The sequence below is a fragment of the Zingiber officinale genome, chromosome 11A (genome assembly GCF_018446385.1).
Source record: "Zingiber officinale cultivar Zhangliang chromosome 11A, Zo_v1.1, whole genome shotgun sequence".
In the NCBI taxonomy this organism is placed as follows: Eukaryota; Viridiplantae; Streptophyta; class Magnoliopsida; order Zingiberales; family Zingiberaceae; genus Zingiber; species Zingiber officinale.
Genome location: NC_056006.1, coordinates 86137684 through 86151562, shown reverse-complemented (window position 1 = coordinate 86151562; position 13879 = coordinate 86137684). Strand labels below are relative to the sequence as shown.

At 41.8% G+C, this 13879-nt stretch overlaps 1 protein-coding gene across 1 annotated transcript; it reads left to right on the top strand.

The window, feature by feature from the left end:
• The first annotated feature begins 11830 nt into the window (after positions 1–11830).
• Positions 11831–13094, top strand: LOC122032601 (transcription factor MYB44-like). The gene has a single exon (XM_042591911.1). The coding sequence runs from the start codon at positions 11972–11974 to the stop codon at positions 12965–12967; it is 996 nt and encodes a 331-aa protein (XP_042447845.1). The 5' UTR covers positions 11831–11971; the 3' UTR covers positions 12968–13094.
• Positions 13095–13879: the final 785 nt, after the last annotated feature.

Here is a 13879-nt window from a genome sequence, read left to right as displayed (position 1 = left end):
ATATCCTTCTGTTTGGGCCATTAAAAATAGAACCTTGCACAAAAAAAATAAACTAACAGAGAAATCCTAAGACTAGGTGTTGGATTAGTAGTGTGGAAGATGATAAGTATATTAAAAAAAACTCGATTGTTGTTGCATCAATTCAGAGTATTTTGCAATGCGAAAAGCTTGTCTAAAATGTAGTATCGTAAAGTCGCTAGAGGGGGTAGTGAATAGCGATCGTTGAAAATTGTGAAATATGAGTTATGCAATGGAATAAAGAAAATAGAAAACAATGCTAACACAAATAGTTTTACTTGGTTTGGAGCCTGTGACGACTCCTTCTCCAAGGCTTGCAATCGTCGATCGCTTTCGTTAGGTAATCACTATCAGTTCATAAAAGGATTACAATGATTGAGTACAAGAATTAAAAATAAACTTTGTTATAACAAACAGAAAGGAAAATGAAGTCTCTTGTTCCTCGAACTTCGGAGCATCTTTTCGGTATCGTCGGAGCCTTTTTAGAACAGCACTTGATTATGAAAGCTGTAGTCAATGTTGTTTTGAAGCTACTGGTCGAAGGCCCTTATATAGGCCCATTCCGGGCGCCTGGAACCCCTTCGAAGGCTTGGACCATTGTTGATGTGACGATCTCTCGTTGAAACTTCATTCACGAATTTATCCACTTCCAAGCGTCTGGACCCCTTCTGGGTGTTTAGACCATTGACGTGGGTTCGGCCAGTCGTCGCTCTCCAACTCAGGTTAAGGATAACTTTTGTGGTCCAAGCACTTGGATCAATTCCGAGGTCTCGGACCGCCCGGGTGCCTACGACACCCACCTGAGCGAGACTGGTCCGTCCACCCGGATCAGCTCCAGGTGCTCGGACCAGCTCCGAGTGCCCGAACTCTGAGAGCCCGAACTCCCATTTGTTCAGCTTTTGAATTCCTGCAAAAAGGAGTTAGTTTAGGTAAAGAAAAATATATTTATCATGCAAAATAGAATTAACACAACGTTAATAAAATAAGAGTAGTAATTAGATCCTATATCCTTAAGATTAGGATCTACTCAAGGTCTCAACTTAATTTTCCCAAATGGACCTAAGTTGGATCGACGCCTACAATTCCCTCAACCGAGAACGCGCCTTCACTGGATTTCTCCTCCAATTGCTTACCTCCACTTACCAATTATAGTCGCTTGACTTGTTTTTGACCCACTAGGTCTTATTACCAGTTGTTAGGTTCACAGACCCAACTGGACTTCGATCGATTGTCAGGTCTGTTGGTTGCTACTCGGAAAACCTAGAGGTTCCACTGTACAAAAATTTTGTACAAAGGTCTGAACCTTTTCCTAGCTACCATGTGTTCTTTTAAATTAAATTTTGGATCGCCTACGGAACTTAACACGTTTGATCCAAAACTTAATCTATTTGTTCTTTTAGGTTTTGACTTGGATCTCCTGCGGAACTTAACACGTTCGACCCAAGTCACCTTAAGTTATTAATTCCATTAAATATTAATTTCCATAATTGGTTCCCAGTACTGACGTGGCGAGGCACATGACCTTCTTGGATATGGGAGCAACCACCACCGACTAGACAAAACCTTTTATAGAAATCTAATATTTAATTTCCTAAAATAACTTTAGGTTAACCAAAAAGAACAATCAAATCACAAGGGGGAAAAAATACAAAAGAACACAACTTCGAAAAAAAAATATTCGAAATACTAGAACGTAAGCCTCTTGTATTTGGTATTATTTCCATAAATAACTATCATGATGCGGAAAGGAAAAATTACTAGTTATACCTTCTACAAAGACCTCTTGATCTTCTACCGTATTCCTCTTCTAACCTCGGACGTTGTGTGGGCAACGTTCTTCCGAGATGAGAAACCACCAATCACCTTCTTCTTCCTTGCAAGTTTCGGCCATCAAAACATCTTCTAGGATGAAGAGGTTCGGCCACCACCACCATGCTCCAAGGGGTTGCTAGAAACGAGACTTGCTTTCTCTCCTTCTTCTCCTTCCTTGATCCGGCCACTAACAAAAGCTCCACCAAGAGATAAGTTTCGGCCAACAAGAGGAGAGGAGAGAAATAGGGCCGGCCACACCACCAAGGAAAAGAGGGAGAAAAATAGAATAGAGTTGTTAGCCTTGAAGCCTCCTCTACCCCCTCTTTTATAATCCTTGGTCTTGGCAAATAAGGAAAATTTAATAAAAACTTCCTTAATTCTTTTGCCATTGAAAAGGAAAATTTATTTAATTAAAATAATTTTCTCTTTTCAAATTATAATGTCCGGTCACTCTTCTCCCCAAAACAAGGAGAATTTTAATTAAAACAAAAATTAAAACTTCCTAATTTGTTTCTAGAAATTTATAAAAATTTCTCCAATAATTTTAATCCCTTCATGATTGGTTAATAAAAAGAAATTTTATAAATTAAAATCTTTCTTTTAAACATGTGGATAATTTCCAAAAAGGAAAGTTATCTCTAAAAAATTAAAATCTCCTTTCAATTTACAAATAAGGAAAGATATTAAATCTTTTCTTAATCTTTTGTAGAAACTAATAAAAGAGAATTTTTAATTTTTAAAATTTCTTTTAAATCATGAATATAATTAAAAGGAAAGTTTTTACCAAAATTAAAATCAACCTTTTAATCTACAAATAAGGAAAGAGATTTTAACTCTTCTCTTAATCTTTTGTAGAATCTTATAAAAGGAAGGATTTAAATTTTTAAACTCTCTTTTAAATTATATTATCCACATAAGAAAAATTTTAAAATTAAAATTCCTTTTTATTTTAATAGGGACGGCCACATGAATTCACCCATGAACATACCCATGGCCGGCCCTAGCTTGGTCTCCAAGCTAGCTTGGCCGGCCCCTATAGGATGGGTAAGAATGTGGGTATAGGTGGGTATAGTACTCTATAATTAAGAGGCTACGATAGGGACCGAGAGGAGGAATTGGTTTTGATCTCCCGATAAAATTAAGTATCCCGTGCTCGCCCCGAACACACAACTTAATTTCATCAATAATAATTCATTCCACTAAAGAACTATTATTGAACTACCGCACCAATCCCAAATTACATTTTGGGCTCCTTCTTATTATGAGTGTGTTAGTCTCCCTGTGTTTAAGATAACAAATGCCCACTAATTAAGTAAGTTACTGACAACTCACTTAATTAATATCTAGCTCCAAGAGTAGTACCACTCAACTTTATCGTCATGTCGGACTAAGTCCACTGCAGGGTTTAACATGATAATCCTTATGAGCTCCTCTTGGGGACATTCTCAACCTAGATCACTAGGACACAGTTTCATTCTATAATCAACAACACACACTATAAGTGATATCATTTCCCAACTTATCGGGCTTATTGATTTATCGAACTAAATCTCACCCATTGACAAATTAAAGAAATAAATATCAAATATATGTGCTTGTTATTATATTAGGATTAAGAGCACACACTTCTATAATAACTGAGATCTTTGTTCCTTTATAAAGTCAGTATAAAAGGAACGACCTCAAATGGTCTTACTCAATACACTCTAAGTGTACTAGTGTAATTATATAGTCAAGATAAACTAATACCTAATTACACTACGACCTTCCAATGGTTTGTTCCTTTCCATCTTGGTCGTGAGCTACTGTTTATAATTTATAAGGAACTGATAACATGATCTTCTGTGTGTGGCACCACACACCATGTTATCTACAATATAAATTAATTGAGCAACTACATTTATCATAAATGTAGATATTTGACCAATGTGATTCTTATTTCTAGATAAATGTTTATACCAAAAGCTAGGCTTTTAGTATACACTCTAACAAGGTCCTGTGAATTCAACTGGACTCTCTGCCAGATATCGGGTCCCACAGACCTATCTAGACTTTCCACCAACTATCGAGTTCTGCGAACCTAGTTAGATTTCTGCCTGGTGTTTGGTCCTTCAGACCCGTCAACTCCTGCACACTTGGTAAAATAATTAAATCACAAAGACTCTAACTTTAATCCCCTTGTCATTCTTTAAAACCTAAGTTAGATCATTAGTACAAATTGTACCAATGCAAAAGAGATGATTGCACCAATTTGAACTAGGTCAAAAATTTTAAAACCTAACAAGATTTGAAAAGAAAGAAAACAAAAGAACCCCCCTTGGCTTGATTGGTGGTTGCACCAATTCAGAGTGGAACTTCACTTTAATACCACTTGTTGGATCGTAAAGACATTCTAGGGGGGTGAATAGCGTTCATCGCTTTTGAATACGCAGCGGAAATAAAGCTAAGGAGAAAGAAAAGAGAAAGAAAAAGATAAGCGCTAATACAAGTAGTTTTTTACTTGGTTTGGAGCCTTCGACAACTCCTACTCCAAGGCGCACACTCGTTGAGTGCTTTCGTTGGACAATCCACTAATAGTTTGAAATGTTACAAAATTTAAGTACAAGAACTATAAGGAAAGGTTACTGACAACAAAGAAAATAAATAGAGCTTGATTGTTGGTTGTCGGAGGAGCGTTACAGCGTCGTAGGAGTTTCTTCGGAGCAACGCGCAGAACGAAAGTTGTAGCAAATGTTGTCTTTGAGATGCTAGTCAAAACCTCCTTTTTATACCCCCGACCGGGCATTTAGATCCCCTCCCGGGCGCCTGGACTATGCTGATGTTGCGAACTCTCGTCGAAACTTCATCCTTGAAGTTTATCCACCTCCGAGCGCCTGGACCATTGACGTGGGTCCGGTCAGTCATCGCACTCCAACTTATCTTTTGGATTATTTTTGTTGGTTCGTGCGCCTAGAGTAGCTCCGGGCGCTCGGACCACCCAGGTGCCCGGCCATGCACCCGCAAACCTCATCGATGTTGGTCCAAGTGCCTGGAGAACTCTTTCTTGCCTTTCTTTTTCCTACAAAAAAGAGTTAGTCCAAGCAATCATAATATATTCATCCTATAAAATAAAATTAGCACATTAAAAATATGATCAATGACTAAGATCTTGTCTTTCTTGTTGGGATCGATGTGCCCGCTAGAGGGGGTGAATAGCGTTTCGTCGTGCTTGCGTCGATTTGCTTCTTGTGATGATATGCAGCAGAAAATACAAGAAACAACATACTACAACGCTAACACGTAGATTTACTTGGTATCCACCTCAAGAAGAGGTGACTAATCCAAGGATCCACACACTCACACACCCTCTACTATGAAAACCCTCCTTTACGGTAACTACCAAAGGCGGAGAAGCCTTACAAGTTCACAATACAACAATAAGCAAAAAGGAAGCCAAATACAAATAACTCTTACAAGATTTTATACAATAAAACCCTAGTTTCTTCTTCTTCTTGTCTAACTCGCCTCTTGACTTGGACGTGCCTCCAAGAATCTTCAAGACTAGTGGGGAGACCTGTGGAGAAGATGTGGAAATCACCTTTGCAAGCTCGTGTAGAAAAAGAATCAAGTTCTCTCGAAGAAATCGCATGCCAATGCCTTTATTTGCGCCAATGATCGAATCTCAATCGATTGATTACTTCCAATAGATTGGGGAGGCTTTGGATTGATCGGCCGATCGATCTAGAGCGCCTCTGTGCTCTCTGGAAATCTCCTGAATCGATTGCCCAATCGATTCACTGTGTTTCGTGTGATTTCCAGAGATATCGCATGAAAATCCAACCTCCCAATCAATCAACCGATTGATTGGAGGCTCCTAATCGATCGGCCGATCGATCGGGAGGCTTTCTGTATGATCGGCAAAGGCTCCCAATCGATCCATGGATCGATTGGGAGAACCCTTTGTTGCAGGTGCTCTCCCAATCAATCGGTTGATCGATCCAGCTCCTATGAACTTGCCCAATCAAGTCCAAAACCCCCTAAAATCAACATCCGGTCAATTCATGACCTGTTGATACATCATGCTTAGCATCCGGCCATACCCAACCAACCTCGAACTAGCCTTCTAGCCTCCTCCATCAACCTTGCGTCCCTCAGATATCTCCCATCCTTCACGTCTTGCCTTCAAGAGCTTCTTCGGCCTCATCCTAGTTGTCAGATTATACCACCACACTCGACCAACCTCGAACTAGCCTTCTAACCTCCTCCATCAGCCTTGCGTCCCTCGGATATCTTCCCATCCTTTGCCTTGCCTTCAAGAGCTTCCTTCGGCCTCATCCTAGTTATCGAGTTCTCCTTGCCAAGTCACACTAGGACTTACCTTGCAAAGACCACATGTTTGGACTTACAACCTTTGCCAAGATCACACTTGGACTTCCCATTGCCTGGCTCCTCACCAGGACTTCCCAATTGTCTGGCTCCTCACCAGGACTTTCCACTTGCCTGGTTCCTCACCAGGACTTTCTCCTGCCTAGCTCCTCACTAGGACTTCCCGTTGTCTAGCTCCTCACTAGGACTTTTCTAATGCCTAACATCCAGTTAGGACTTTCCTAGTCAAGTCTCCTGTCAACCTTGACCTATTTGACTTGTATTCTCATCAACTTGGTCAACCTTTTGACCATCTCCATAACCGGACAATTGCTCCAGCAATCTCCTTATATTGTCAAACATCAAAACTCAAATCCCGACTCAAGCTTGACTCAACTCAAGCTTAGTCAAACTGGTCAAACTTGACCTAGGAAAATTACTCCAACATTTCTAAGACCAGGATCTAGTCATGGTCTTAGCTTAGACTTCTCAAGTGACTCTAAGCTGGACTGTGCCTAAAGTCCTATCGGGACTTATCATCACTGGATCTCTCTCCTCAAGTGACTTATCTCACTTACCATTTGTAGACTTCCTTGATGTTAGGTTTCTTGACCCACAAGGACTTCCTACCATATTTCAACCAATCTGGACGTCCTCTTGTCAGATCTCAACCAATCTGGACTTTGTGCTAGCTATCAACCTAGCTAGACTTCCTTATACTAGATCTCAACCAATCTGGACTTTGTATCAGCTATCAACCTAGCTGGACTTCAGCCTAGTGTTCCGGTTCTTTAGTCCCATCAAGTCCTATACACTTAGTAAAAAGGTTAGACAAACAACACATCTAACTCAACCTATTTGTCATACATCAAAACCTAATCATCAGTGCAACCTGCACCAACACAATCGTCCCCGGGTAAAAATTGACCAGTTTGACTAAGCTCGAGTGGAGTCGAGCTTGAGTTTTGATTTCTGGATAATATGTTGTGACAACATGTTTAGACAATGTGTTGTGGGACATATGCAAGAGAAGTTAAGTAGGTCATGGAGGACCGGTACTTGACTAAGAAAGTCCTAACTGCGGTTAGACAAAGAAAAGTCCAAGTGGGTCAAGGAGGACCGCACATTAGCAAAGGAAAGTTCTAACTGTGATTAGGCAAAGGAAAGTCCAAGTGGGTCAAGGAGGACCGCATGTTGGCAAGGAAAGTCCTAATTACAGTTAGTCAAGCAAGTCCAAGTGGATCAAGGAGGATTGCATGTTGGCAAAGGAAAGTCCTTATTGCGGTTAGGAAAAGGAAAGTCTAAGTGGGTAGGAAGACCGCACGTTGGCAAAAAAGTTCAAGTCGGTCAATGGGGACCACACGTTGGCAAGGAAAGTCCAACTGCGGTTAGGCCAACAAGTCTAAGTGGATCAAGGAAAATCGCACGTTGGCAAAGGAAAGCCCTAACTAAGGTTAGGCAAAGGGAAGTCCAAGTGGATCAAGGGAATCACACGTTAGCAAGGAAAGTCATAACTGCAGTTAGGCAAGCAAGTCCAAGTTGATCAAGGAGGATTGCACGTTGGCAAAGGAAAACCCTAACTGCAGTTAGGCAAAAGGAAGTCCAAGTGAGTCAAGGAAGATCACACTTGATGACTAAAAGTCCAATGAGAAGTTGGCAAAGTCTAAGTGGATCAAAAGATTGACCAGACACTTGGTGGAGAAGACTCAACATGTCACGGTTGACTAAAGATTGGGCAAGGGAACCCTAAACTTGAGTTAAGCAAGTTAGGGTTGGGTAATCAATCAGATCATCTATTTAGACTTGTGCTAATCGATCAGTTGGTCGATTGAGCGCATTTCTTTGCAATTTTCATTATCAATATTTTGATCAATGTGTTGATGTTTCTTATCTGTTAGATTTGAGAAACACATGCTTCACCTTGATTGATAAACTTCTATCAGTATGAGCATCTTATTGCGGTTTAATCATGGTAATGACTCATAAGAAAGATAAGAAAATAAGTATCCTCATTTTCTATGCATACTAGAAAGTTATTGAACATATATTAGATACTGTGTTTACCAGTATATTCTCAAAATAAAGTTTGATTATTCAGGTCTTTGAAAGTTGCAACTACAAAATGATTATCTGAGAACACAAGCACACAATATTACTATATATTTTACATATGGTCTCAAGAAGGGTAATAAGTAACCATCACTTTTTACAGATTGGTTGGTTATGGATATAGTTTTGCTAACCTATTATCCAAGTACAGTCTCATATTCTGATTTTTGCGATTGCAAAACATGCTGAGAGCATAAACACAATTTGTTTAAATGGTGTAAAGGATTTGTTACATGTTTTTACATAATATTGGTTGGAGCAAAAGAGTGTACAGAGTCAGAGAGTGTGTACATATCATGTGTCAGTATTGTTGGCCCATAGTCTTGAGACTCATAGTCTTTAGTTCTTTTCCTCGAGTATATCCACTTTGTGTTAGAACTTTATCTGGTGAAAATTTTCATTATTTTATCCTATGAAGCTTTATCCCTGTCGTGTGTGTGTATTTCTTCAGGTTTGTCCAATATCATCTAAGTTCTAAAAATGGTATGCAGGCAATTAAATTAACAATACTAGCACACATGCTATTTTGCAATTTGAATGTTTAGTTCGGTTTACAAGTTTACTTTTTCAGATTTTCTTAATCAGATTTCCAAACCTACACTAAAATATTAGCTTTAACTTCCTTGAGTTGAACTTTTATTCACCGTGAGATACAAATTACTGTCAAATCTTGAACTAGACAATTCTTTTAAGAAGTTAAATTGAATGATACTTTTTGAGTCGGGTAAAAGCTAATCTTGAATTCATTTTGTCAGCTAGTCAATTGCATTGTAAAGATGATTTGGTCTTCGATCTGCCTTGTATTGTGATTTTGTCCGGAAGCTAAGTTAGTTGAAGGGAGTCGGTGACGAGAATAAGGACATTGATGAAAGGAGAACCTGGATCTAGGGCCTATAGGAGCGTTGTAGGCTTTTCTGTCTTACAATGGAGCGGGGGTGGGGGTGAAGGAAGGTTGCTGATGATACCCATGAGCTTGCACGCACACAAAGAGGTCACATGGAAGCATTAGAGTAAGAACCAGGGAAGAGGTCTCTAACGCAGATCCTCCGACGCTCAAGTCAAGAGTAACACAAAGCGAAAAGTGCAGAAGGAAGATGAACAATAGCACTGTAGTAGATGGGTATGTGAGCGCTTACCTAGTCAACGGAGAGAACCTCTCTTTTTACACTATCTATCATAATCTCCGTAATGATGAAGCATCAGAAAATATCGAGTGCCAGAACATGTTGGGTGATGGCTGAAGTATGGCGGATTCTCATTGGGTAAAAGAAGGTTCAATGTTATGCATATGACAGAGTATCGGAATCCCTTACGAATAACCGTTATTATCTAACAAGTTGTTGTGATTCTCTGACACTGTTGTCTCCTGACAATAGTCCGATCAGTGCTGGGACCAACCGGGCGTAGACTGGGGCAATGTCCAGGAGAAATGAGGGGACTGGGCCTTAGGGGCCTGGCCAACTAAGAAGCCAACTGAGAGTAGACTAGGGCGGTGTCTAGGAGAAATGAGGGGATTGAGCTCTGAGGGTCTTGTCAGCTAAGAAATCGACCGGGAGTAGATTGGGGTGGTGCCCAGAAGAAATGAGGGGATTAAGCCCTGGGGTTCGGCTAGCTAAAAAGTCGACCGGGGTAGACTCGGGCAGTGCCCAGGAGAAATGAGAGAACTGAAACTTGAGGGCCCAACCAGCTAAGAAGCCGATTGAGAACAGACTGAGGTGGTGCCTAGGAAAAATGAAGGGACTGAGCCCTAGGACCAAGTAGTTAAGAAGCCAACTAGGGGTAGATCGAAAGTCGTGCTTATGAGGTTAGAGAGTCAAGTCCTAGAAGAACTTCCCGACCTTGACTGTTGTTTCCTTTTTTGGACCAGACTAAGAATTTCTTAGCCTTGACTGCTATCTCTCCTTGACTTTTAACTGCATGTTATCTTGACTATTGATTTTCCCAATATTACCAGACCTCTCCATTATACATCATATCATATTATTGCATGTATTATCAGGGATGACAGGAAAGATACATGCACTTTGTCATATTTTTAAGAGAAATTTTTAATATTGTGTTAATGATTATGCTCCTCTTGCATAACTAAACTAAATGCTTTTGTCTAGATAATTTATCATCTAACAATTGTATTCAAGAACATATGCTTCATTATCCTAATTGCCATTAGCATTGCCTTTCAGATTGTTATCCACTAGACTTTCATTACCACCCTACACATTCTTGTTCTACAACATAAAAACAACAAGATTGAGTGAGACATATAGTGCATGATGACATGTAACATTGGATCCCTTCACCCCAACTTGCCCTTAAATGATAGATTGAGCTCACTAAGAAAGGAATATGCTTCATCACAACCAACCCTCACTTTAGCACCTTCTCTTTTCATTTTTTTCTCCCATCTTTCCTTCTTGTACCACCAAAGCAAAGCCAACTTAGAGCATGTACTATATATATATATATATATATATATATATATATATATATATATATATAATCAAGTATTCAATTCTTGTGGATTGATTAATTCCCCCTTTGTAGGCCTTAGAGCATGCACTCAAACTCTAAGGAAAAGCAACTCAATTTTGATCTCAACCGAAGGATCACCCTGGTGAAAGTATAGAACATAAAAGAGAAATGGTGACTTCAACTCTCAACGGCAATAAGAAGAACCGCACCAAAATCCAAAAGGTATGAAAACAAGTTTTCTAAAGGTGATCTGAAAGTTTTTCCAATCAAACCAATGGGCTGCTCGGTGAAGTCTAAAGTGCATAGAAAATAAATAAAGGCGATCGAGGGCAGTATTTTATTTTATTTTTCTCGTCCAATATACGAGAACAGTCTCAGTACGGAACAGGAGTTCGCAGCCATCGTTGAGAAGGAAAGGCAAAAGGACAAGGGAATGAGTTTGACGTGGGGCAAGGCTGTTGGTTACGGAGGAAACAGAATTACGTGACGGGTGGTGGTGGTGGTGCCGCTACGCCTACGCTCCGTTCCGTAACCAAAACAGACGGCTCGTTCTCCAGTTAGTTTTTAATTTTCCGGCGGTTGGGGCGACATGACGTCAACCACCGCGGTTGGAGGATAAGATCGAAGCGTAGGAGACGACGACACGGTACGCACTAATCCGTCTTATCCTCTCCGTCACGTAACCATAACTCTGTCCTTTACCAGAAGCAGATCGGGTTGGGTAGTCATAAAATCCGAGCACCCGATCCGATAATCATAGGCGTAGCCTAGCCTGCCTTTGAGTTTCCTTGGATTTTGGATTTTAATTCAAAATCCGACCCGGAGTAGGAGTTCGGCCAAGTTGGTCTGATAAGGATAACGGAACAACTTTGACCTAACGAGTCGAGAGTGGAAAAGGAAGCGGGGGGAGGGGAGCGACACGTGTGCGTCAGCCAGCTGTACCCAATTAAACCGCCTCGGTGGGGGTCTGGAAGAGGCGGGCGGGTGCGTGCAGCAGTGCCATTTAACCGGTACACGAACCGACTGCTACCGGTCGCCGCCCAACTCCCCCGTCTCCTCTATATAATTCCAAACTAATCCCATCTTCTTCGACCTCGCCTCTTCTTGAGATTTTGTCTTATTTCGATTAAAATGCGAATGAATTGAGGGATTTTAGTAGTTTTTGTTACCTCGATCGGTCGCTGCGGTTTGATTTATTGGGATTGTTGATCGGAGGATGCCGATGGCGCCTGCGCCGGCGTCTTCGATGGTCGGCCGGATTAGGGCGACGGATCGGATAAAGGGGCCATGGAGCCCGGAGGAGGATGAGACCTTGAGGCGGCTGGTCGAGCAGCACGGGCCCAGGAACTGGAGTCTGATCAGCCGGTCTATTCCCAGGAGGTCCGGCAAATCGTGCCGCCTCCGGTGGTGTAACCAGCTCTCGCCGCAGGTGGAGCATCGGCCATTCACGGCGCAGGAGGACGAGACCATCGTCCAGGCTCATCGCCGTTTTGGGAATAAGTGGGCCACCATCGCCCGCCTCTTGTCCGGCCGCACCGACAACGCCATAAAGAACCACTGGAACTCCACCCTCAAGCGGAAATCCTCCTCGATGACCTCCGCGGCGGCGCCGGCGTACGGAGAGGACGAGATTCCGGATCTGCCGCCGAAGAGGGCGCGTAGCGTCGGGCCAGTGCTCGCGTCCGCGGGACTCAGCCTGAACCACCCTGACAGCTCTTCCAGGTCCGGTTCGACCGACTCCAGCCAACGGACCCACACAGAAGCAGCATCGCCGCCTCCGGTTTACCGTCCGGTGACCAAAACCGGCAGCATCGCGCTGCCGCCTTCCTATTCCTCTCCTCCCTTCCAAGAACAGCAGCGCGATTCCACGTCGGAGACCGCGGTTCCCGCCGCTCATCCTTCCGTCGACGAGCACGATCCCCTGACGTCCCTGACGCTAGCACTCCCAGGATCGGATCGAGTGTCCGACATATCCCACCAGAAAAAGAGCAGCCGCGACGGATTCAGCAGTAACGAACCAAGGTTTGCCCCGCTCCCAGCAGGCGGAGACGGCGATCCGCCTTTCCAATTTAGCCGGGAGCTCTTGGCGGCGATGCAAGAGATGATCCGCAACGAAGTGAAGAGCTACATGTCGAAGCTGCCTCTTCTAGAAGCCGCCACTCGCGACGCGGCCCGCAAGAACATTGGGCTGATCAAAATCGATTCCGACTAAAACTCGTTCTAACGATGAGAAGACGACGAGATTTCCGCTTCTAAATTTCTCTGTTTTTTCCTCGCTTTTAATTTCATCAGTGAGGTAGATAAAATTAACCACTAATGCAGATACAGTTTGCCCCGAACTCTGTTTGTTTGTCGATATGAGAATTTTAGGTGATGGGTCGAACGAATCAAGGAGTATGTTACGGACTTGACTTCTCATTGTCCAAGTGCTACATGACAAATCAAACACGCCATTTTGTCAAAAGAAGAATGGTCGATATACATAATGTTCCACTGAGATTCAGTGTACCCACTCATGGAGACGTCTATTTGGCAGTCGTCACCGGGTACATCATATCCTGTGGAACCGTTGCTTCTTTAAGGAGACGAAGAATATGCAAATTGGAAGGTGAGAATTTGCTCTATTCTTACAGGAGGAGATGTCGTCGGCTTCAACGCTCTCTGTTTCTATATCGACGGGTTAGATAAATCGTTGAATTTGTTAGATTTCAGTTCATTGATGTTATATCGACGCCCTGGGTGGTCAAGGTGGAAGGTGGGATGTGGGGAAAGTGGACAGATGGATCATTCGTAATTATGGCTGGATTGGCCATGATTCGGATATTATAGATTTTTTAAAAAAAAACATGCAAATTATAGTTAGCAAATATTTTCTTCCTCAATTTTCCTATTTCTATCCCTCTAAACCCAAAATTCTTAAATATAAATTTAATTTATATATTTTATTAATAAAATTATTTTTATAGTATTAATTTTATTATTTTTTATATGAATATAAATGAATTTTTTCACTAAACTCTTCAAAATCTAGGGCCGATTTTGGATAAGGGTCACAATTCGGGTCAGGTTGTCGGATTTGGATCGGTGGGTTGATGGTTGGAAGATCAAAATCAGAATCCGACAT